Source organism: Typopeltis vanoorti, chromosome 4, assembly GCF_054136105.1.
Source record: "Typopeltis vanoorti isolate ZY-2024b chromosome 4, IOZ_Tvanoo_1.0, whole genome shotgun sequence".
NCBI lineage: Eukaryota > Metazoa > Arthropoda > Arachnida > Uropygi > Thelyphonidae > Typopeltis > Typopeltis vanoorti.
The window spans coordinates 88,111,763-88,128,490 of record NC_143552.1 but is presented as its reverse complement, the minus strand read 5'-3'; the positions used below and the strand labels follow the sequence as shown (position 1 = coordinate 88,128,490).

The window sequence follows — 16,728 nt, the reverse complement described above, 5'->3', positions numbered from 1 at the left end:
AGAATTGCATATTTCATCTTTTATTCTATCGCCCAGTTGACCGTGTCCCTCTCCTTGTGCCTGCAGTTCAGCCTACTTTGGACTGACTGGTAGATCAGTTAACATCCACCTTGAAGATCCCAAAAATTACATCCATAATCATCTTTCATTATCTTAATGGCAAATCAGGACCAGCAGACCATGCCCTAGATATGCCTTCACATAGGATTAAATGAAGAAAGATATCAGCTTTACACAGAAGTCGCTATAGGTCTGAAAGACTGTTTTTGCAATCAGCATCTGCAATGAAGCACTTCCCCAACCTCAATAAGTGTTGTTGCATCATCATCAAATTCCTGACATTTACCCTCAAGAGGTGTACAGGATATGATAGTACTACATGAAAATATTACATCATTACTATCTTCCTATCTACCATTTTCTTCCAAATTAATCTGTTACATTGATTTGATAAATTAAAAATATTTAATTTATTAGTCCAATATATGCTTGAATCAGTTTTGATATTTATCAATTTCAGAGGTTTCTTTGTCACGTGTGTGACAAAGTTACTGTGTGTGTCTTTTTAATTATATATATGTGTGTCTGTCTGTCTGTCTGTCTGCATGTGCCTGTTTAACCATATATATATATATATATATATATTATTTTTTTGTCTTGAATCATTCATTTCCTGCAGAATTAAATTTAAAGGCATTGCACCAATTGGAAATAAATTCAAATGAATTTTTCTTACAACTCATTTTAATGAGTTATCAGGTTTAGTCCTGATGGTAAGATATCATGATCCTGTACTATTTGTATTATACTAACAATATAATGCAGTAAAAACTAGTACTGTCCACTAGCCAACCTATGTAATCACTTGACTACTATATTAACAGAATTTTTTGTCCCTAGTTATTCATTTGGCATCCTTTGAAAAGGGGCATGAAGTCATCCAATTGATGTTTCCTCCAACTAGAAAAAGTTGGAGGTTCCGAATATGTAATTTTTGGAGAAAATACCATGAAAAGTATATTTATGTATCATTTTGGCTATCTCTTCAGATCTATTCTGAATTTAGGACTGGAATTATTTTCCCATCATAAATTTTATATGCCCTCCTCCATCATGAGAAGGGGAGAGGGTATATAAAATTTGTTATCCATGAAACAAATTAGCAACCCTTAATCTCCAGTTAATAAAGACAAAGTCAATCCTATGGCCCACCCATAAATGGTGCCATAGGATTGATGCCTGGTGCCTGCAACTTGGCAAGCTTCCATAGCTCAGATGGGAGTACCTGAATTCGAATCCTCCGCTTGGATTGCAAAAGATATTCATAAAATCATTTCAATTTAAACAACTGTATAAAGAAAATTTGTTATAATTGTAGTGTTTTAAACAGCTTTTCAATCCTTTGGCATGCCCATAATTGTATAAAGCACTTGTATTTGAATCCCCTCCCCCCTCTTGGATGCAAAGGATATTCATAAAAATCATTTCAATTGACACAACTGTACAAAGAAAATCCTGTTATAATTGTAGTGTTTTGAACAACTTTTTCCTTGCTGCTTGATTATATATCTTTTTAAAAAACATCTAAAAATCTTAATATATATATTTTCATGATTTCTCATCTCTTAAAGTAAAAAATCAGATCCCGACTATCCATATTTGGTCTGAATCTAGCTTTCTTTTCCCCATGTTTCTCTTAATCACTTTTCAAGTAAACTTGATAAATCTTGCCTAGAACACTCAGTAGGAAAATTCCTCTTCCTCTTAATAGTTTTGGCACTAAGCTTTATTTTCCTTTGTGACATGTACTATGGTAATCTAGAATATGACTAGATCTTCTGAACTATGCAGGGTACCACCTGGTAAACTTTTGAACCTCCATATTTGAGAATTTCTGATCAGATATCATCTGATCTAGCCACCTTTCTACAATTTCAGGTTTATGGCATTTTCAAGTATTGACATGTTACTCCTGATCGCATTTCTGTAGAATATTTTCTACTGCTCTTCTATCATTGTTTAACAATCTTTTAAGATAATTACTACACACCTCCATAGTATCTTTTATCTTTAGTTTCATCTCATCTCTGATTCCATTTACAGCAATCTTTTCCTCATTTTTAACCTTTATCCCTTTCAGTAGTATGCAATATCTTTTCCAACTTTCATAATATTTATCTGCTATATTTTTACCAAATGACTTTTGTTTAACTACTTTTACTCATTATTTAACTTTCTTATACGTTTCTGTGTGTTCTCTGTGGTGATGCATCGTTCACTTACTTACTTATCAGGAATTTTCAGTACGATTTTTTTGGAGGAGTGGAGGGTGCAACTACTTTAACTTCCTGAGTGCATTGCGAAGTTTGGATTTTGGATATGTCCCTTCAATGCTACATATTCTCCATTCATTAGCAGTCTCAAAATGTTCTCTATGAGTTCCAAATTTCAGTGATTTATGCATTATTTAAATGTGGATTAATGAAGTGCATCATACAATTAAATTAACATCATCATCAAATTCCTGACGTGTACCCCCTCAAGGGGTGTATAGGATAGTATGATAGTACTACATGAAAAACTTATATCATTAATAAATTCCTATCATCAAATTTCCTCCAAATCAATATGTTATCTGTCAACTCAAACATTATCATATCTTATATTTCTGTCTTCTAAGGCACTTTTTGCTGTATCAATCCACCTATATCTTGGTCTTCCTCTGGGTCTTTTTTCCTGCCAACCGTCAGACAACACTTGTTTTGTTAATCTATCCTCTCCTTTCTGTTTAAGTGACTATACAATCTGGTATTAGCTCTGCTAACACATTCCTGGATGCTAACAATGCCAAGGCCTTTCCTAATATCCTCATTTTTAATATGATATTACCATTGATGTCATATATTCATGCCACTAATCTTTCTCAGGACTCTCATATCTGTGGTCTCTAGTTTTTGGTAAAGTGTTTTATTTCTAACCCAGCTCTCTGATCCAACTTGGTTTGAACAACGTTGTATACAGCTAATTTAGTGTTTTGACTAATTTCTCTCTTATTCCATATAAATTTATTCAGTTGAATTCCTACCATACCAGTTTTATTGATTCTGTTGTTCTATTTCCATATTTAATTTACCATTTTCACTAAAAATTGTGCCTAAGTAGCTGAAATGTTTTACTTGTTTTGTAGGTTCTACATTCGCAATGCAGTTGATATTTTCAATGTTATTGCTGATTTTCATTGTCTTTGTCTTGTTATTGCTGATTTTTCTACCAAATTTATTATGGCAGTTATTCAGTTTGGTCAGGGAATCTTGTGGACTTGTCCTGGATTTATTTAAAAGTATAACATCATCTATATAAAGTAGAGCTGAGATTGACATCTCCAATTTTGATAATGAATAACAGAGTGGATAATGTACATCCTTGTCTGACACCAGATTAAACATCAAACCATCTTCCTGTACTGATATAATCCCCATTGACACCATGTAACTATAGCATTTTGAATAGCTTTTCTCTTGGTACCTTGTCTTATGCCTTTTGCAGGTCTACAAAACTTAATTACAGATCTTTGTTATATTTCCACGATTTCTCAACTATTTGTTGTAAAGTGAAAATCTGATCATGACAGCCTCTATTTGGCATCAGTCTTGCTTGATCTTCACCAAGCTTCTCTTCCACAATCCTTCTCAACCTTTTCTCAAGTATACTTACAAAAATCATACCAGGAAAACACCTCTGTAATTCTCACATTCAGTTTTATTTCCCTTTTTATATATATGTACTATGAGAGCTCTACTTAAATCATCTGGAATTCCTCCTTCTGTCCAGACCTTGTGAACTATGCAGTGAAGCCACTTCAAGACTTTTTATACCTCTATACTTGAGCATTTCTGGTCGAATATCATCTACGTCTGCTGCCTGTTCACATTTCAGGCCTGTTGAGTGCTATTTACCACTGTGCTGTCACTGATTGTTTCATTTAGAAATTTTTCGAAGTAATTACTCCATACTTCAAGGACATCTTTTTCTCCAGTTTTCATTTCAATTTTATCATCTCTAATTCCTTGTATAGCACTCTTTCCTCCATTTCTGAGCTTTTCAACAGCCTCCAGAATATTTTGTCACCTTCCTGATATTTATTTTCTATGTTCTTACCAAAGCCTTTGCATGACTTTTGTTTAGCTTTCTTACATTTGTCTCTGTATTCTCAAAGAGCGCACACACAAAATCAATATGCTTTCTTCTTTTCCTTCACTGCTTTTTTTACTTCCTGTGTCCACCATGGAGTTCTGATATTTTTACCATTGCAGACTCACCAAATGCCTCTATGGCTGAATCAATCAATGTTCTCTTCAAGGCATGCCACTCTTTCATTTTTTCTTGAATAATATTTGTGTATTTTAGTCTTCAGTTCACATCTGAGAGCTGCTCAACGTTTATGCGTGTTAAAACTTTCTTAATGTTCTTCTTTTCAATATGAAATTCAATTTTATCCTGCTCAAGACTAAATGGTGATCACTCCCAATTTCAAATCCTGTGTACACTCTAGTGTCCTGCACCAGAGAGACAACATCGCTATCAACAATAACATAGTCAATGAGACTTTTCTATTTCTTGCATCCTCTCTCCATGTGAATTTGTGCACATTTTTATGTAGGAACATGGTGTTAGTAATACCAGTCCATGTCCTGAGCAGAAATCCAACAAGTATTTGCTATTATTATTAGCTTTGCTCTTTTCTCCAAATTTTCCCAATATATTTTTGTATATCTGACAATCATTTCCTACTCTGCTATTTAGATCCCCAACAAGGATCAATTTTTCATTGTGTCAGTTGCTTTCTCTAAATCCTCAAAGAATTCCTCTGCCTTCTACCTTAGTAGAACCTTCTGTGGGACCATAGGCACAAATAAGCTTCATTGTCCATTTCTCCATTCTGATATTTGCCCACATCACTCTACTTGATATTGGCTGCCATTGAAGAAGATTAGCCTTGTATTTAGTGTTGAATACTATGGCTTCTCCTTGTTTTCCTTGATTGTCATTGCCTGAATATAACATTTTGTATTTATTGCTTAGAAAGATCTCACCAGTTTTTGTCTTTTTTGTTTCATTCACCCCTATTATGTCAATCAGTCTGGTACATATCCAATCCCTCGGCTAATCCCATTTCTTTTCCATTCTGGCTTCTTACGTTGATAGTACTAATGTTGAGTTGGGATATGTTTCAAGATTTGTTCCAGTAGCTGACTTTTCGCTATTCGCCCTGACTCCCTGGCAAAAACAACGAGGTCTTGTTTAACCAGTCAATGCCGCTGACAACATGAAATTCTGTCATGTTGCACCATCATTTTATTGTGGTTTAAGCCAATAAGAATACAATTTGGTTGGTTATATCCCAAATTGGCATCCCATCCTTTTTCATTCAGTATCCAGGTAGATACCTAACAGGGTGCTCCTCGACGAGCTGAGGATTGGAGATGAGGTCAGAAGCCATGGTCGGTTCTCCACATTCCTTTAAAGGCTTTGTGGAGTTCTTCTCTCATTTAGTGTATTTTGAATGCTATGTAATTAATATGGGATTATGCAGTTATACAGCTGTGATCCTTATGCATCCTGCAAATAAATTAATATTCATCAAATCCTATGATCAATCACCAGAGGTTCAGTGATTAAGACTCATCAGTATTTTTACTTAATATTTATGCTTATATAAATAATTGATAATTGCATTTCTCAGGTTTAATCATGATTTCTATTTTCATTACGTAATAATTATGGAAACCATTGCCATGTTGTTGCAGTAACTTTAAACTATCAATTATCAACTCAACATTTCAACCTTTATATTAAGATCATCATTATGAGAAGCACACACACAGAGAGAGAGAGAGAGAGAGAGGAACACAAACTACATTAATGATTCACTACAATACACTTCAGCATTCCTACTTTGCTGAACCATTGACCAATCCTCTGGCAACCACAAGATAAAAATAAAATAAATAAATACATGTATATGCACTGGTGTATAAAAGCTAAGGATGAACTACATTTTTACCTGTATATGAAATTTTTATGACTACAGTCAAATGTGGACATGATTTATTGAGCATGCTAATAAGTTATATTACACAAAAAATATGCTAAAAATTTTGTTATAAATATATTACAAATTAAATTGCAATACTTTTTTGGCAAAGGTGAAAAATTTCCTAAGGACGTAGTTAGGGAAGTAATGTACAGTATTTGCAGAAAACCTTGCAGAGAGACATTTCAGTATAGAATATGTCTGCCCCGAAATGTGATGTGGCTCTCACAACATCATATCATACTTAACCAAGTGATTTAGGAATTCTTTAGGCAAACTGTCCCACTTCTCCTACAGAGCAAGAAAAAGGCCTTGTTTGTTTTCTGGAGGAGAATTTTGAGCAGCAAGACATCTCCTTATTGTGTCCCAAATGTGCTCTATTGTCTTTAGATCTGGAACAGTATCTCCACTACTTGTGTACGATGTGGCATGGCATTGTCATCCATAAAAATGAATTTTTCACCTACCGCACCACAGAACAATCGAACATGAAGTTAAAGTACTTTGTTGCATTATTGTTCACCGGTCATAGTCCCTTTTTCCAGCACTGCTGTATCTATTATTTTCAAGAACATTCTTGCAATGGTAAGCAGTACCATACCACTTTCACAGCAGATCAAGTGTCATCTAGAATTGAAGAAAGCAGTAAAATAACTGTTATGTGTAAAAAGTACATCAGCCCATTGGTATGTTGACCAGTTTCTATGAATGTAACACCACTGAAAAACATACTCTATGATTTGCTGTGGATAAAGGGACGCATACTACAGGCCTTTTGATGTATTGGCGTTTAAACATATCTCAGAAGGCTTGTCAGTTTGTTGAGATATCCATTGTGCTTGAATGAAGTTGACTTTCAAACTGACCTGCCATGGTGTGTCAATTACATTTTGCTGTTATAACCAAAAATCTGTCTTTATACTCTGTGGTAGAGCATGGGTGACCTCTTAGCAAATGTCTGGAACACGTTCCGTTGGTTTGAAATGCTGCCCAGATTATGAGATTCCAAACTCTCTGACAATATCAGTAATCTTGCAACTTTCTTCAAGCTTTCCAATAATTCTTCTCCACATGAAATCATCTAGATGATTTCATATGGAGAAGAATTATTGGAAAGATGATATCTTGGAGACATTACAAGACATCCAAGTTTGCAACTTTATTCCTTCACAAAGAGAGCTTCCTTCAAACACAATTTGCTTAGTTCAGACCTTTATCCTGTGCTACCACATGACCCTTTGCATGCAATTCAAAAATTTGAACATATACACACTTTCTTCCTGAAATCATCTGTTATACAAATTGCCACGAGCTGATTTTTCTGAATTTGCAGTTGTAAACTTCAGTAATAGTGTTTGTCCTTAGGTTTTGTACACTAATGCATTAACAGAACACTATCATTAGCTATAGGCTTGTGTTTATTTCTCTAGAGTTCTTCCTGTTCTTTTGAGTCTTAGGAGTACTGATTATTGACCTATAATCACAGCTTTAAAAATGTGCTAGCTTACTAGTCAGATGTTAGTCTAGGTGGGTGAGGGAGGGGAGAACACCATGATTGCCTAATATGTGGTATGTTCAGTCGTAGACCTGGTCAATTCACAGAGTTTTTTGTTAATGCTTTGGCTGATTATTACTTTCTGTGACTACTAATGTTGAATTAATGTAAAATTGTTTTAAAAATAAATAAATAAAAAAAGCACTAAGTCTACTTACAGTGCTAATCTACTACAGGTGTAATATGAAAAAAAAGCATTTATTAGTATGCTTATCAATCAATGAGACATGAAGGAAAAATAATAAAAACAATTTATTATTTATTTATTTATTAATGATCACTTTCATGCACATTTTCATTTCTAAAAATTTTATGTCTTAAATCACTTATTATTTTTTTTTAAAAAGTTAATTTTGTCTGCCATTTAACTAAAAGTTGATGTTTAACATATCTTGTTCTTTCGCTATGCCTTTATCCCATGCTAAACGGAGTCAGCATTCCCATCTTTAATCTTCTTCCTCCAGGTTCTCCGGTCTAGGGCATCTTCCCGACTCCATCCTTTCTCCCTAAGATCCTCTGCCACCTTATCCTTCCACCTGAGTTTGGGCCTGCCTCTTTTCCTCCTTCCATCCACCTCCATGCACTCCACTCGTTTACCAACATACTCTTCACTCCTCCTCTCTACATGACCGAACCACCTCAGCCTGCTTTCTTGTCCTTCTTACTGATCGGTCCCACCTTGACCGTTCCTCTGATTTAGTCATTCCTTATCCTGTCCTTCTTTGTCACACCACTCATCCATCTCAACATCCGCATCTCCGCCACCTCCATCTTCCTCTCCTGTGCCTTTGTTATAGGCCACGTCTCTGTGCCATGAAGCATTGCCGGCCTCACCACCATCTTATACAGCTTTCCTTTCATCTTACAACTCACTCTCTTGTTGCACAGGACTCCGCTCATCTTCCTCCAGTTCATCCAGCCGCATGTTATTTGGTGCTGTTTCCTCATCTAGGTCTCCATTCCTTTCGACGACCAACCCAAGGTACTTGAATTTCTTCCCTGAAGTTAACCTTTCACCCTGGTTTCGTATGACCATATCCTTGGCACTCCCTGTTGACGTATATTCGGTCTTCACTCAGTTAATTCTCATGCCTCTCTCCTCCAATGCCTTTCTCCACTCTTCCAGGGCCTTTTCAAGCTTCTCTCGGGATGATTCACAAAGAACAATGTCGGCAAACATCATGCTCCATTGTGGCTCCTTCTTAACATCCTCCACTACTACATCCATGACCAGGTCAAAGAGGTAGGGGCCCAGAGCTGATCCCTGGTGGAGCCCGACGACAATGGGGAACCCCTCTGTCATGCTGATACTAGACCTGACATGAGATTTCGCTCCCTCATACATCTCCTTCACCAACCTCACATAGTTCTCCGACACCCCTTCTTCCTCATACACCTCCATACCTCCTGCCTGGCCACTCTGTTGTACGCCTTTTCCAGGTCTATAAACACCATATGCAGCTCCACCTGCATCTTTCTATATTTCTCCATCAGTCGCCTTAGTGCAAATATCGCATCTGTTGTCCCTCTTCCTGGCATAAATCCAAACTGCTCCTCGCCAATTTTCATTTCCTGCTGTATCCTTCCTCCAATTACTCTTTCCCATATCTTCAACGTGTGTGACATCAGCCTAATCCCTCTATAGTTGCCACAATCCTGAAGGTTAACATATATGTGGATATAAAGAAAGTTGTTTGAAGTTTTTCCACTTGGTTATACTATAAATTAAAGATACCAAGAAATTATATGTTTGGTTTAATTCTTTATCCAATTGTAAGCAGACTTATGGGATTAAGCAAAGTTATAGAATTATTGCATTATGGGACACTAAGGCAAGTGATGTGAAGTCATTAGCTTTTTTATACGAGTTTCCCCAGTACGAGTTTCTGAAAATAGTTCAGGTGCACACTTGTTTACTTACGCTTGGATAAAGGATTAAACCAAGTATATAATTTCTTGGTATTTTTAACTTATGTGGATATAAATGTTTTATTTTTTATAAGATATTTTAATGATTTTGAATGTTTATATCCTTTCATGGGTTTTCTGAATTCAGATCAGTTCCGAAACATTGGCAGTCATGTATTCTGGCATGACAGTAACTGAGAAAAACATTTGGAAAACATAAATTTAGGCTACATTTTTATAATCAGTTTAATGAAATAATTTTTTTTTTTTTAGGGGGGGGGACTACATATTCCAATAATTGTTTACGAAATGAGCTAATTGCCACTGTTAGCTTCATATCTGTATTAGGTTACTGTTTCTGTGCTGTAATTACATGGTGGTACCCTTGAGTTATTTTTAAAGATAAAACAATGCCATTATGACAATATAAGGTATAATTAACAAAACATGCACATTCTGTTAGGTGCAATAGGTAAGATAAAAAAAAGTTTTTTTTAAAAAACTGTTTACAATATAAATGCCACATAATCAACATTGTGTAGATAAAATTTACAGTTAAATGGAAACTTCTCTTCTGATTTTTTTTTTTTTTAAACTCATCTCATCTTCCTTTTACCCTCTTTTACCTTGCGGTGTCGAGGGTTTATTAATCATCGGACTTCAAACCATTCACAGGATAAGGTGGTCAGTCCTACACCCTGGTGTATCCTATGTCCGTAGTGTTGAGTTCTCAAGGCCGATTTGCCTGTTTTGCGGGATGAAAACCCCCAGGATAAACTGGGAGAAAAAACCCTACTGTCCCTCCCAAGACCAGCTAACTTGACTATGGCTGAGGAAGATCCTTGAACTCCTCATGTCACCAACAGGAATCGAACCTAGGACACTCCTTCCCCAGGCATATGGTTGCAAAGCACACAGCCACTAGGCTAACCACGCAGACTTTTTTTAAACTCATCAACCAAAAATTCTTGCTCATCATGGACAAGTCTTTTTTCAAGCCTTGCCTATAGCTCTGTTCTTCTTGGTTTCTGCATTATCCTGTAGTTGGTTATTTATTTATTTTATTTATTTATTTTTTTGTTGGATTTTTGGAATTCTGTAGTTCTATTCTTTTATTATCTGTGTCATGAGGCACTGTGTAGCTTGCAGATGGCCCGGAAGGGGGTCTCAGTTTTTCATTCTTTTTCATTCTTCTTCTTCCTTTAGATTAGCATCTCTCAAGCTTCTTTGAATTTTCATTTCCAGCGGTACAGTGTAAGCCTTTCCAGTCAATTCTGTGGCATGATCAGAAAGTCACCAATTATCCATATTTAAGGAATTTAAAAAGTATAAAAAGAAACATGTATGCACAATAAAAATGTTTATTAAATTATAATTAATTACATAAATAACACTTTTAAGTATCTTAAACTATTGTCATTGAACCTATTGTTAGAAAGTGAATAACGAGAAATTCAAAAACAGCAATGTAAATACATGGAGAATTGTATCTTTTCACTTGCAGTCACAAGAGTGTTAAATAAATATTACACTGTTGGGATCTGATATAGCTGTGTGTGTGTGTGTGTGTGTGTGTGTGTGTGTGTGTGTGTGTGTGTGTGTGTGTGTGTGTGTGTGTGTGTGTGTGTGTGTTAATAATAAGTTTCCCAAATTGTTATCAATAACTGTGGGCATAGACTATCCATTGATTTCGGTTAAGACAGTGACAAAGGGTCTCCAGTTTCTTTGAAACAGTGCTTGAGTTTTTGGTTTCTTCTATATAGTAATTTAGCATAGTATTAGACAAGATTTGTGATGTTTTTCCAGTTCTTGTATAGGATTGATGTTCTGAAATGCATTTGGCAATAGATGGGCCTGTTTGTCCAAAGTAGGACCATTTGCGGTACAAGTAATCTGATGTACCCCCAGGTAGTAAAGAGCTGGCTTGGTCGATAGGCTTAAGCATGGCTGTGTCTGATATGTGGGATAGATATACTGTGAGAGCCATCTCTTCAACAATGCTTTACAAAGTTAAGAATGCCCTGCTCAAAAGTAATGATTTATTAGTCAGTTTCAATGTGTCTGTGCTTTTAGCAAATGAAAATCACTGAAACAGTTTATGACACACTTTACAGAACAAATCCCCCCCCCTCCACACACACACACACACACACACACACACACACACACACACACACACTGCGATATAAGGCCCTCTTTGCTGTATACTTCATTCTGGTTGTTTCATGCAGAAAAATATCTTCCCCCCCCCCCCCCCCCCACAAGTTGCTAATATACAAAACATTTTGAGCAAGGAGCTCCAGATTCAGTTACTCTGCAACCCAAACATTGGCACAGATATTCGTGATACATTCACCATTCCCTTCTCCCAACCCCGCAGCTGCCCAACTTTAAATACAGGCAGTCCCCGGGTTATGAATGAGATACGTTTCTGAGAATATCTTTAAGTCGGATTTGTATGTAACTCGGATCTCTGATGAACGGCGCACATGCGGTAATAATAATAATAATAACTCTGTACTGTATTAATAAGTTCCAGAAACTATTGTGCTCCTTCTTTTAATTCAAACAAATGGAACATAAAAACAAACTCATAGAAAAAGTTTAGATGGAAGAAATTTCAAAAAAAGAATATTAAAGGTTGCATACTGGAAGGGATATTTCTGAGGCAACAAGGTAGGCTAACATTAATCGGAAGATGATGATGGAGATGGTGCTAGAGAGGATGTACCTCATGCTGGAGAATCAGGATTTGATTCTGTTTCTGGAGGAGAGGAGCTTACCACTGAAATCGTTTTCTTCAATGGTATCTACTGATGTTTACACAGCATTTTCCTTTTTTTCATCATAAATGGCCTTGTAGTGGCTGATGTTCTCACTAACTGCACAGTAAATCTTTGTAAACCGCTGAATGTTAGGATCTTGCTCCACAAGTTTACCGAATCCTGCTTCAATGAGATGAAAGGCTTAAGCTAATTCTTTTGTCATAAACCTTCTTGACTGTAGATCTTCTGATTCTTCATGTTTTTGTGTTTCTATCATCTGCTTCTCTATCTCTGTAAGGTCTTCATTGGTTAATTCTTGTGAATCAGATTCTAGTAAGTCGATGTCATCATTTTCATTGATGTCCAATTGCAGTGCATTGCCACTATCCACCACAGCTTTTCTCGCTTCGGCGATGTCTTCTGTGAAGCCATGAAAATCATCACAGAATTGAGGTCACATTTTGTTACACCCCTTTAATTGTTGATCGCTTCACTTCCTCCTAAGAATCGGCAATGTTTTTGATGGCAACATGGATGGTATAATTCTTTCAAAACCCTCTCAAGGTAATCACATCATCTTCCATAGCCCGGAATGCTCGCAAGAATGTATGCCATAAGTAATAAGTGTTAAATGCAGGAATGACTCCCTGGTCCATTGGCTGTAGTAACAATGTAGTGTTGGGCGGGAAAAATACGATTTTTACATTAACAAAATTTTAAAGGGAATTTTCTTTTATGAATAATAATACTCCACAGCAGGAATAAAATAGTTCAAGAACCAATTTTCAAACATGGCATGTGTGACCCAGGCCCTTAAATTTGACTTCCAAATAACAGGAAGAGCTGCTTTAATAATGTGGCAAAGTGTGAGTTTGTTTACATGCATGAAAGAAACTAGTTCCCAAATTATTAATTTAATTATTAATTATCTTTATGGGGAGCCTTCAGAGCCTGTGCGGAGCTGCGTAAGTCGGATCATCCATAACCTGTGGATTGCCTGTGCCTTCTTAAGCTGCCTAAGCAAACAGTGTAGACACATTCAAGTCACTGTTGAAATTGGAAAGCATGACACTTTCTGGATACAGTTGTCACTACTCTTTCATCATGCTGTGTATCCATCACGATCTATTGTAAGCTGACATCCACTTGGACCAGTAGATACATGTAAACTTACCACCATCCACTGCAAAAACTAGGTGTCATTAACACCCTCAGAAACAGAGCCTTAACAATTTGTGCTAAAAAGTAAATTTCAAATAATAGCAAAATTTTTTCTATAGCAAAGTGTATTATAAATTAAAGATGCCAAGAAATTATATTCTTGGTTTAATCCATTATCCAAGTGTAAGAAAAGAAACTTTGTGCATGAAATAACTTCAGGACTTGGCAACTCATATATAGAGGTTAATGACTTCACATTACTTGCCTTAGTATTTCATAATGCACTGCACATATCCTTTCGGACATGTATGATGCTATGCATTATGGGAAGACATGTCTGAAGGGATATGTGCTTTGCATTATAAAATATTAAGACAAGTAATGTGAAATCATTAACCTCTATATACGAGTTGCCCAGTCCTGAAGTTACTTCAGGTGCAAATTTTGTTTGCTTACACTTGGATAAAGGATTAAGCCAAGAATATAATTTCTTGGCATCTTTAATTTATAGTATAAGCAGGTGTATTTTTGGATTACTTTTTTAAATGAGCTAAAAATCAGTCTAATGAGGCCAAATAGCAAATGCACCATCTCTATAACATAGCCAGACTGTTGGTTTATATGTATCTGTGCTGACTCTTGGTTTTCTAGAAATTCAGGATATAAATTGGCTAGAAGGGAGATAGAAAGAGAGAAAAACCCATTACAGTTCATTCTGTGTGTGGCGGGCGGGGGGGGGGGCAGATAAAATAGTTTTATCGGGTAACCTCTCTCACCTCTACATGAGATTGGTCAATTCGCCATTTGATTGAAAATAACTGATAAAGGTTCTTCATGTCATAGACAGGATTCAAAGCCAGATCTTTCCAGCCAAAGGGTTCATCTAAACCAGGGGCCGGCAAACACGTTTTAGACCATTGATCCCTCGTCGACCCCCATCATGTTAAATAAATGAATAAACGATATCAATAATAAATATCTCAATTTAAAAATAATAATTCCTTCACCCTTTTACTTCATTACTGCTGCTCAATAAGAATATTTAAAGAAAATACTTAAAGAAATTATAAAGAACATTAAAAATTTAAACCTCCTTTTGATCCCTAGACATTTATTGAATCCCTTGGATAGTAACATCGACCACTTTGCCGATCCCTGAGCTATACAGGTTCCTATATATATAAAATTTTATTTATTTATTTTATCATTTTATTATTATTATTTTTTTTTTTTTTTTTTTGTAACTTTTATCCATATTTTACCTACAGTAAAGGCCAGTCTCCTGGAGTCCTAGTCGTATATGAAATTCTCCAGTGGTTCTGAAGGCTTATACTCCATAGTTAACTCCTTTTTTGTATCAGAAAGAATTAATGTGCGTGAAACTGGACAGTAATTAGATGGAAAAGATTGTTGCTTTTCCTTGGAATGGGATGAATATGAGCTGCATCACAAATACTAATGGTAAGAAAGAATAAAAAGTTTCTTTCTTACCATTAGTATTTGTGTTGCAGCCCATATTCATCCCATTCCAAGGAAAAGCAACAATCTTTTCTATCTAATTACTGTCCAGTTTCACTCACATTAATTCTTTCTGTCATCTAATAAATGACCACCAGTGTGAATTCCTCCACTGTTGATTAAAAGAGAAACTGCCATGAAAAAGTTTTGGGAAATTTCATTTGCTTGCTCTTGATATCTCTAAAGCTTATGTAATTTCTATTCTTTGGATAACTCACTCTTCAGTCCTTTCTTGAGGACTCTCAGCCTCCAAAAAAAAATCATGCTTTTCTTGTTTGCTTCAAGCATTACATCTGAAAAGTTATTAACACTATCCAATTCTCAAATCTCTTCAATCTTGAATGCTTTTCTTATAATTGCTGGAATGCCCCTAAGAGCTGCTTAAAAAATTCTAGACTCAGTAGAGGTGAGAGCATTTAGGTTGATTAACAACTTATATCCTCATCAATTCATTCAACTCTCTTTGGTGTAAATGTTTAGTTTTTGTTGCTTGCATTTCAGTAAATATTTTGATGGTCGCTGTTCATCTAAATTACATTGGATTCAATATTGAATTATGTCCCTTCCTCCCCAGCTTTCATCTAAATCTGTTAAAAACAGATTGTATGTTTTTAAGAAATCCTAAAACTGGCCATTAGAACACACACCCACTCATTTCACAGACATAATAACACTCGCTTCATAGCCTGAGTTGCTTTGGCCATAAATCCAAATAAACCAACCTTCTCAGTTTATTTCAAACTCACAAAAGAAGTTTTTATTCATTGTCATTAATTTATTTCTGCTACTACTATTCTCAGGAACAGTATTCTCTTTTGGATTTCTTAAAAACATAGAATCTGCAGTGTTCAAATCCAGTATTAACAAGTTTTTTCTATTTCTTCATGCTATCCACTGCATTGATGATATTATAGGTTTTCAACCTCAGATGTATATATATATATATATATCCTATAAAAATTAATTAATCTTCTTTTATTAACTTACTCTACTTCCCATAACATACACACATTCCCTCCCCCACGGTTTTCTGTGGGTATTTACAAAGATGTTGTTTGCACACATACATACATACATACATACAAGGGGGGGGGGGGATGCCGTAATATACTTTGTCATTTAATATTTATATGAGGTTTGATTTATTTTTAGTTGGACAGAAAGGAGTGCACTGAAAAAATTCGTAAGCAGTGGAACAGTTTATCCGACGGAAAAAGGATTAAATGGATAAGGAAGGCACTACAAGAGCAACAGCGCTATTCTGTAAGTTAAATCTTTATTTTTAAAAAAGTCAGTGTTTTAGATGGTAGATGAATTTTGTCATAGTGAGACCTGCTTATTCATGTGGTGGTTCAAAAACACACGTTTCATGTTTGGTATTTGAATAAAGTTTTTGGATTATCTGATCTGTGTCCACCCACAGTGCTGGTGTTTACTAAAAGTCACACATTTTCTGTGGTGGAATTTATAAATATACATGTGATCTTAAGTTATTTTATCATTATCATCATCATCATCATCATCAAATTCCTGACATGTACCCTCAAGGGGTGTATAGGATATGATAGTACTACATGAAAAATTTACATCATTACTACCTTCCTATCTACAATTTTCCTCCAAATCAATCTATTACTTGTCAAGACTCCAATATTATCATTATCAGATCTTATATTTCTATTGTCTAAAACACATTGTACCGTATCAATCCACCTATATCTTGTTCT

At 35.6% G+C, this 16,728-nt stretch overlaps 1 protein-coding gene across 4 annotated transcripts in view; it reads left to right on the top strand.

Moving 5' to 3' along the window:
- Nucleotides 1–16,728, top strand: part of LOC150107481 (nucleolar transcription factor 1-A-like) — a 554,391-nt gene that overhangs the window by 322,734 nt on the left and 214,929 nt on the right. For all 4 annotated transcript variants that reach the window (XM_090391894.1, XM_090391895.1, XM_090391896.1 and 1 more), the window contains exon 8: nt 16,154–16,264. In XM_090391894.1, the coding sequence (XP_090248020.1) occupies nt 16,154–16,264 (111 nt within the window). The remainder of the gene's footprint in view (nt 1–16,153; nt 16,265–16,728) is intronic.